Source organism: Oncorhynchus mykiss, chromosome 24, assembly GCF_057628025.1.
Source record: "Oncorhynchus mykiss isolate SJ-2025 chromosome 24, ASM5762802v1, whole genome shotgun sequence".
Taxonomy (NCBI): Eukaryota; Metazoa; Chordata; class Actinopteri; order Salmoniformes; family Salmonidae; genus Oncorhynchus; species Oncorhynchus mykiss.
In genome coordinates, this window is record NC_143045.1 from 14,697,492 (window position 1) to 14,706,692 (window position 9,201).

General features: G+C 42.6%; 1 protein-coding gene across 1 annotated transcript; it reads right to left on the reverse strand.

Moving 5' to 3' along the window:
- Positions 1 to 4: 4 nt before the first annotated feature.
- On the reverse strand, positions 5 to 6,495 carry LOC110503806 (pannexin-1). The gene is made up of 8 exons (XM_021582344.3): positions 5,856 to 6,495; positions 5,628 to 5,743; positions 5,299 to 5,483; positions 4,928 to 5,114; positions 4,740 to 4,840; positions 4,437 to 4,656; positions 3,358 to 3,676; positions 5 to 3,259 (listed from the first exon to the last, which is right to left on the reverse strand). Exons 1-8 carry the CDS (start codon positions 6,034 to 6,036, stop codon positions 3,174 to 3,176), a joined length of 1,395 nt encoding a protein of 464 aa, XP_021438019.1. The 5' UTR covers positions 6,037 to 6,495; the 3' UTR covers positions 5 to 3,173.
- Between the last annotated feature and the right edge of the window lie 2,706 nt (positions 6,496 to 9,201).

A 9,201-nucleotide genomic window follows, 5' to 3' on the forward strand; every position in this document is an offset into this window, starting at 1 on the left:
CGTATTTGATAATAAAAATATATATATATTTTCTGTTTATCCACAAAAACATGCATCACAAGCTGGCTTCCGGGCCCAGAAAGTATATTTCTGGACTAAAAAATGACTTCTCAATTCTGCATGCACCACATGTAAAAATAACAGTTCTGGGTCTTTCAATTAATAAATGGGGCCAATGTGTGACATGCATGATTTTCATGCAGTTCCACGTGTATTTAGAGTAATAAAAGTGAATATACAGTTGAAGTCAGAAGTTTACTTACACTTAGCTTGAGTCATTAAAACTCATTTTTCAACCACTCCACAAATGTATTGTTAACTATAGTTTTGGCAAATCAGTCAGGACATCTACTTTGTGCATGACACAAGTCACTTATAATTCACTATCACAATTCCATGACACAGGACGTTTTCCAACAATTGTTTATAGGCACAGCAAAATAATCTAGCACAATTCCAGTGGGTCAGAAGTTTACATACACTAAATTGACTGCCTTTAAACAGCTTGGCTAGGCTAATTGACATAATTTGAGTCAATTAGAGGTGTACCTGTGGATGTATTTCAAGGCCTACCATCAAACCCAGTGCCTCTTTGCTTGACATCATGGGAAAAATCAAGAAATCAGCCAAGACCCCAGAAAAAAAAAGTTTTTGCTCCACAAGTCTGGCTCATCCTTGGGAGCAATTAACTACCGCCTGAAGGTACCACATTCATCTGTGCAAACAGTAAGCGAGTATAAACACCATGGAACCACGCAGCCGTCATACCGCTCAGGAAGGAGATGCGTTCTGTCTTCCAGGGATGAACGTACTTTGGTGTGAAGAGTGCAAATCAATCCCAGAACAACAGCAAAATACCTTGTGAAGATGCTGGAGGAAACGGGTACAAAAGTATCTTTATCCACAGTATAACGAGTCCTATAAATCGACAACCTGAAAGGCCACTCGGCAAGGAAGAAGCCACTGCTCCAAAACCGCCATAAAAAATCCAGACTACTTTCTGGAGAAATGTTTTCTGGTCTGATGAAACAAAAATACAACTGTTTGGCCATAATGAACATACTTCTGTTTGGAGGAAAAGGGGGACGCTTGCAAGCCGAAGAACTCCTAGCTTAAGGACACCGAAGTCAAGGTATTGGAGTGGCCATCAAAAAGCCCTGACCTCAATCCTATAGAAAATTAGTGGGCAGGACTGAAAAAGTGTGTGCGAGCAAGGAGGCCTACAAACCTGACTCAGTTACACCAGCTCTGTCAGGAGGAATGGGCCAAAATTCACCCAACTTATTGTGCGAAGCTTGTGGAAGGCTACCCAAAACATTTGACCCAAGTTAAACAATTTAAAGGCAATGCTACCAAATACTAATTGAGTATATGTTAAACTTCTGACCCACTGGGAATGTGATGAAATACCCCCAAGCCATTAGACAGCTGGAAATTTATAAAAATCGCCACCAGACAATTTACATTGACCCCCCCAACTTGCTGTTTGTTACCTATGCATAGTCACTTCACCCCCACCTACATGTACAGAATACCTAAACTAGCCTGTACCCATGCACACTGACTCGGTACTGGTGCCCCCTGTATATAGCCTCATTGTGTTACTTTTTATTTTAGCCTACTTGGTAAATATTTTCTTCTTCTTGAACTGCACTGTTGGTTAAGGGCTTGTACAGTTGAAGTCGGAAGTTTACATACACTTGAAGTCATTAAACTCGTTTTTCAACCACTCCACAAATTTCTTGTTAATTAACAAACTATAGTTTTGGCAAGTCGGTTAGGACATCTACCTTGTGCATGACACAAGTAATTTTTAAACAACTGTTTACAGACATTATTTTACTGTATCACAATTCCGGTGGGTCAGAAGTTTACACACACTAAATTCAGTGTGCCTTTAAACAGCTTGGAAAATTCCAGAAATGTATGTCATGGCTTTAGAAGTTTCTGATATGATAATTGACATCATTTGAGTCAATTGGAGTTGTACCTGTGGATGTATTTCAAGGCCTACCTTCAAACTCAATGCCTCTTTGCTTGACATCATGGGGAAATCTAAAGAAATAAGCCAAGACCCCAGAAAAACAATTGTAGACCTCCACAAGTATGGTTCATCCTTGGAAGCATGAAGGTACCACGTTAATCTGTACAAACAATAGTATGCAAGTTTAAACACCATGGGACCAGGCAGCCATCATACCGCTCATGAAGGAGTCTCCTAGAGATGAACGTACTTTGGTGCGAAATGTGCAAACCAATCCCAGAACAACAGCAAAGGACCTTGTGAAGATGCTGGAGGAAACAGGTACAAAAGTATCTATATCCATAATGACCATCGTTATGTTTGGAGGAAAAATGGGTAACCTTGCAAGCCGAAAAACATCATCCCAACCTGAAGCACGTTGGTGGCAGCACCATGTTGTGGGGGTACTTTGCTGCAGGAAGGACTGGTGCACTATACAAAATAGATTGCATCAAAATGGTTTAAGAACAACAAAGTCAAGGTATTGGAGTGGCCATCACAAAGCCCTGACCTCAGTCCTATAGAAAATGTGTAGGCAGAACTGAAAAAAACGTGTGCGAGCAAGGAGGCCTACAAACCGGACTCCGTTACACCAGCTCTGTCAGGACGAATGGGCCAAAATTCACCCAACTTATTGTGCGAAGCTTGTGGAAGGCTACCCGAAACGTTTGACCCAAATAACAATTTAAAAGGCAATGCCACCAAATACCAATTGAGTGGATGTAAACTTCTGACCCACTGGGAATGTGATGAAAGAAACAAAAGCTGAAATCATTCTCTACTATTATTCTGACATTACACATTCTTAAAATAAAGTGGTGATTCAAACTGACCCATGACAGGGAATGTTTACTAGGATTAAATGTCAGGAATTGTGAAAAACTGAGTTTAAATGTATTTGACTACGGTGTATGTAAACTTACGACTTCCACTGTAAGTAAGCATTTCATGATAAAGTCTACACTTGTTGTATTCGGCACATGTGGAAAATAAAGATTGATTTGAATACAACTCTGTCCCATTGACATCAAGACATCTGGTTCACCTTAGTCTGAGTCGTTTAGATAAAGGCTTGTTGGATCTCTGGGTATTAGAACCTCTGGTTTCTAGTGTCCCACAACCCATTGGGGCTGTTCCTTCATGGCAACGATCAGATAATTCGCTGTCGGACCGCCCCCTCGTCACTCCGCTTTCCGCCTGTCATTGCACTGTTGCCTGGCAACAAAGCAGAGAATTCTGGCGGGAAACAGAACATTATGAATTTCAGTTTGCAATTTAATTTCCCATAATTCCAATTCTGCTTCCTCTCCCCATCCTCATCCTTTCAGACTCACCTGTCATTTCAGTGGCACTGGTCTGGCTTTGGCATGAGTCTGGGGAAGCTGGGCTGGGGGTTGGGGCCTTGCTACTAGCCTCCCCAGCAGCAGGGTTAGCATTAGCAATATGGCTAACTTTAGCAATAGGGTTATCATTAGCTTTAGCATCAAGGCTAGCATTTGTATTGGTCGTTTTGTCACTAGCATTGAAGGTAGCTGCGGTGCTCCTCTTTCCGTCCGTAACATCAGTCTTCACCAGACATAGCATCTGAAGCAGTTCCATGGCGTCAAAGTCCTCCCCCTCACACACCCCCCTCCTCCTCAACAACTCCAACACCTACAACACAGAGCTATACAGTTACACATAGAGAAACAGATTTGGCAGGGCCTTCAAATCCCCCCAAAAGTTACACAGCAGTACCATTGAGAGCATATTGACTGGCTGCAACACTGCTTGGTATGGCAACTGCACTGGGGCCAAGCTCCCTGCCATCCAGGACCTCTGTATCAGGCGGTGTGAAAGGAAGGCCTGGAAAATTGTTCAAGTCTCCAGCCACGCAAGTCAGACTGTTCTCTCTGCTTCCACGCAGCAGTACTGGAGAAACCAGTCTGACACCAACAGGCTCCTCTTTATCCCCAGGCCATAACACTGCTAAGTAACTAACAAAATGGTTACACAGACTGTCTACATTGGCCATTCTATTTTTGCACTAAGTCTATGCACCCTACACACTCCCAAGACATAATTTGCTCTCACACACATTCTTACTGACTCTACACACACTCACATTAACAATCATATTCTGCTCCATACTCTGTTTATCCTGATGCCTAGTCACCTTACCCCTATACATATCTACCCCTGCCACACTAGTATGCCTGAACATTGTAAATATGGTGTTGGCACTGACCATGGAACTGATCTTGTATATAGCTAACTTACTTATGTTCTTCTTATTTCTAGTGTGTTTTTGTTCTCCTTTACCATTTTCTATAGTACTACTAATATTCATTATTGCATTGTTGGGAAAGATCAAGCAAGATAGGCATTTCACTGTACTTGTGCATGTAACAATAAAAACTTGAAACTCCACCACCTTCATGTACTTGTAGGACTTGAGCTCGCTGAGGTTTTCTTCCAGGAAGAGGAAGTAGAGCGTCAGGTCATCCCATTGGCCCTGCGGGAGGGGCAGAACACTGATGGTGGGCAGTGATTGGTAGGACTTCAGGAAATGGGTGTGTGATTGAAAGAAGGGGCGCAGAGCGGAGTATATCACCACGGGAACCAGCATGGCGTACACCAGCAGGTTAACAAAGCTGAAATCACAATCCAGTAAACCTTATTTAAAAAGGGAACAACAAAAATGACTGGCTAAAAGATAAAAAGGTGGTGTAAAAACCTTAGCAAAGTGAATACTCCCACGGCGACCAGCTTGCACTGTAATTGGTCGGGGATTGAGGTGTCATTGGCCAGGAGTCCGGTGCGCAGGGAACAGCCGAACTGTGGGCAGGATCACAATGTAGAACCAATAAGTTAGCCAGATAACTCACAGCACAAGATCAATAAGTTAGGGTCAGGGTTAGTTACCTGGTCAGTGAGGGAGGCGAGGCGGAGGTAGTAGCCCAGGTAGACACAGGCCAGAAGCAAGGTGAGCAGGTTGAGGCCTCGACACAGCAGGTAGCGCCACAACACCACGACACTCCTCCTCTTGGTCAGCAGATACTGCTCCACCACCGGGTACATGAAACAGCCCTCAGTAGGGTCGGACGCACCACTGGAGAGAGAGACAGAGAGAGTTAGCAGTGGTGGAGGACAGACCCATTGGAGTGGATTAATGGAACAGTATCAAACACTTCAAACGTTCTCCATGTGTTTGACTACATTCCATTCATTTCATTCCAGCCATTCAGTCTGTTTCTTCGGTTCGGTGCCTAATGAATACAACCTAGTTAGCCTACCTGTCTGTGTGTTCCCCAGCAGTGGCCATGCGTTTAGCCAGAGTGACAGCACGGTTGTAGCAGCGGTCGAGCTCTTCTATGATGAAGCTAAGGTCTGACTGAAGCAGAGGAGAGGCAGAGAAACGCCAGAACACCGCTGGACTATACATAATTACTGCTACCAGCAGCAGGATATAGGGGAAGAACTGAGAGAGCGGGGGAAGGGAGAGAGAAAGGAGGGTGGACAAAGGGCGAGAGGAAGGAGAAGAGGAGAACGGTTAAGTGTTAGTTCCCTATGTGTGTCCTTGTGTAGCCATAAGTGTATGGCTGTGTGTGTGTGTGTGTGTTACCTTGTGTAGCCATAAGGGTAGTGTGTGAGTGTGTAGGGCTGCCCAGCAGTAGGAGTCTACATACATGGCCTGACGCCAGGAAAAGTTAGCTGGAGGGAAACAGCTGATCTGAACACCTGGGAGACAAGACAGAAAACACACACTGAATAATCACTAAGTGATACCATCATAATTTAGTGATTCATTAATACACACAAGTAGCTTCCCCCACACCGTGACCTTACTCACCCACAGAGACCTCCTGGGCGAAGGCTAGAGAGATAAGGAGGAGAGGGAGTCCCACCGCCACGCACGTCACCATCTTGTCCATGGCTAGCTCAGTGCGCACGGCGCGGTACCTTGCCTGACCCGGCTCCTTCAGGAGGAAATCGCTGAACACATACTCTGTAGCGACGTGGGCGATAGCCATCTCTGGCTCTGTTGTCTACTCAGCAGAGATCGACCCACTGTTACTTTTCTAAACTAGTTTACCCTCGTGCCTCGCGAGCTCGAAATGACAACACTGCAGTTGAAACTGAAAGACTCACAATTGAAATGTTGACAACAGCTAGCTAAGCCACGGGTAAAATTAATGTAATGAGTGTGGCACGTGTACTGTACGCTTGGCCCAACAACAAATCAAGCCATGCTGTGAATTGACCTAGCAAAATACACTTTCTGGTTGAAATTAGCTACCTGTGCTGTAAAATATTTGGTGGTGCACAACAAAGCAATTGCTGTGAACCAATTTAAATGCGAGAGTTGTATATCCTTTCTGGGAGGGGGTAGGGCCGTCGCGTAGATTGTGTATATAAGACGTCCCAAGGATTCCGGAAATAAGGTATACTTAAATGTTACGCTTAGCCCCGCCCCAATAACTTCCCAGTGTGCCTTGCCTTTTGGATTGAATTGTAAAGTTTACCACCCATGACTGTATTTGTTAGTGATTGAGATATACTTGTTGAATTCGGTAATTTACTCTATTGTGGTCTTATTTATTTTTTTAATCAACCTGCAGTAGAGCGTGTTGGAAAAAAAGTTAATATTTCATGTTTTTTAAATGTAGTTGGTGGGACTTCTCATTTAGTTTTGAGTCCATACCATAAACATTTTAAGTAATAATGACTTTTCATTGACTTTGAGTTGAAGTTACTACAGGTGTTTTTGTAAAAAAATGCCTTGGAGTTTATAGTGTACTCCCTTGCTTTCTTTATTATTTCCTTTTTTCCCAAATGTCTTTCACTGTGTCACCTGAATCACTCGCAAAAGTCAACAGGACACTGCAGTTGCACTGACTTAAACGTAATAAACTGTTCCATCCTCTCTGCATGCACTGTAGCTACTGTACATGTTGTTGTGTCTGACGAGAGCTGTGCTATTACCTGAGGCCTGAGGGAGAGAGCGTGAGGGGTCCTGAGAATACAAAACATGCTCTTTCCATAACATAGACTGACCATGTGAAAGCTATGATCCCTTATTGATGTCACTTGTTAAATCTACTTCAGTCAAAGTAGGTGATAGGAAAGAGACAGTGCCATTCAAATAGTGAATAGGCAAGACAAATAATGTACAGTTGAAGTCGGAAGTTTAAATACACCTTAGTCAAATACATTTAAACTCAGTTTTTCACAATTCCTTACATTTAATCCTAGTAAAAATGTCCTCTCTTTGGTCAGTTAGGATCACCACTTTATTTTAAGAATGTGAAATGTCAGAATAATAGTAGAGAGAATTATTTATTTCAGATGTTATTTCTTTCATCACATTCCCAGTGGGTCATAGGTTTACATACACTCAATTAGTATTTGGTAGTATTGCCTTTAAATTGTTTAACTTGAGTCAAATCTTGTTTTGAGTAGCCTTCCACAAAGCTTCCCACAATAAGTTGGGTGAATTTGGGCCCATTCTTCCTGAGCTGGTGTAACAGAGTTGAGTTTGTAGGCCTCCTTGCTCGCACACGCTTTTTCAGTTCTGCCCACACATTTTCTATAGGATTGAGGTCAGGGCTTTATGATGGCCACTCCAAAAGCGTGACTTTCTTGTCCTTACGCCATTTTGCCACAACTTTGGGAGTATGCTTGTGGTCATTGTCCATTTGGAAGACCCATTTGCAACCAAGCTTTAACTTAACTGATGTCTTGAGATGTTGCTTCAATATATCCACGTAATTTTCCTCCCTCATGATGCCATCTATTTTGCGAAGCGCACCAGTCCCTCCTGCAGCAAAGCACCCCCACAACATCATGCTGCCACCCCCGTGCTTCACGGTTGGGATTGTGTTCTTTGGCTTACAAGCCTCCCCCGTTTTCCTCTAAACATAACGATGGCCAAACAGTTCTATTTTTGTTTCATCAGACCAGAGAACATTTCTCCAAAAAGTATGATCTGTGTCCCCGTGTGCAGTTGCAAAACGTAGTCTGGCTTTTTTATGTCGGTTTTGGAGCACTGGCTTCTTCCTTGCTGAGTAGCCGTTCAGGTTACGTCGATATAGAACTCGTTTTACTGTGGATATAGATACTTTAGTAGCGGTTTCCTCCAGCATCTTCACAAGGTCCTTTGCTGTTGTTCTGGGATTGATTTGCACTTTTCACACCAAAGTACGTTAATCTCTATGAGACAGAACACATCTCCTTCCTGAGCGGTATGACGGCTGCGTGGTTCCATGGTGTTCATACTTGTGTACTATTGTTTGTACAGATGAACATGGTACCTTCAGGCGTTTGGAAATTGCTCCCAAGGTTGAACCAGACTTGTGGAGGTCTACAATTGTTTTTCTGAGGTCTTGGATGATTTCTTTTGATTTTTCCATGATGTCAAGCAAAGAGGCACTGAGTTTGAAGGTAGGCCTTGAAATACATCCACAGGTACACCTCCAATTGACTCGAATTATGTCAATTAGTCTATGAGAAGATTATAAAGCCATGACACAATTTTCTGGAATTTTCCAAGCTGTTTAAAGGCACAGTCAACTTGTATGTAAACTTCTGACCCACTGGAATTGTGATACAGTGAATTATAAGTGAAATAATCTGTCTGTAAACAATTGTCGGAAAAATTACATGTGTCATGCATATAGATATCCTAACCGACTTGCCAAAACTGTAGTTCGTTAACAAGAAATTTGTGGAGTGGTTGATAAACTAGTTTTAATGACTCCAACCTAAGTGTATGTAAACTTCCGACGCAATTGTAAGTGCCTTTGAACAGGTATGGTAGTAGGTAGGAGTGTACCGAGTAGTTGGACAAAATGAGTATTGTAACAGATACGGGCAATTTTCTAGATACGATTATGATCCAAGTATTTTTTGTAATTATCTGTGATAAGAAAAAAAACATTATTTTCAGGTGCAAGTAAGCATCTATCTCATGTCAGTCAGTCACAGAGTTCCTAAACCACAATGTACTGTATTTTAGTCAGTCATGTAGAGGTTCTACGTGGTCTAAATAAATAAATAACACAGACACACACCTCCTAAACTGCTCCTAATCTGCAGTAAAAACGTGCAGGGAGGTATTTTGCCAACATCTATACTGAACAAAAACATAAACGCAACATGCAATAATTTCAACGATTTTACTGAGTTACAGTTCATAT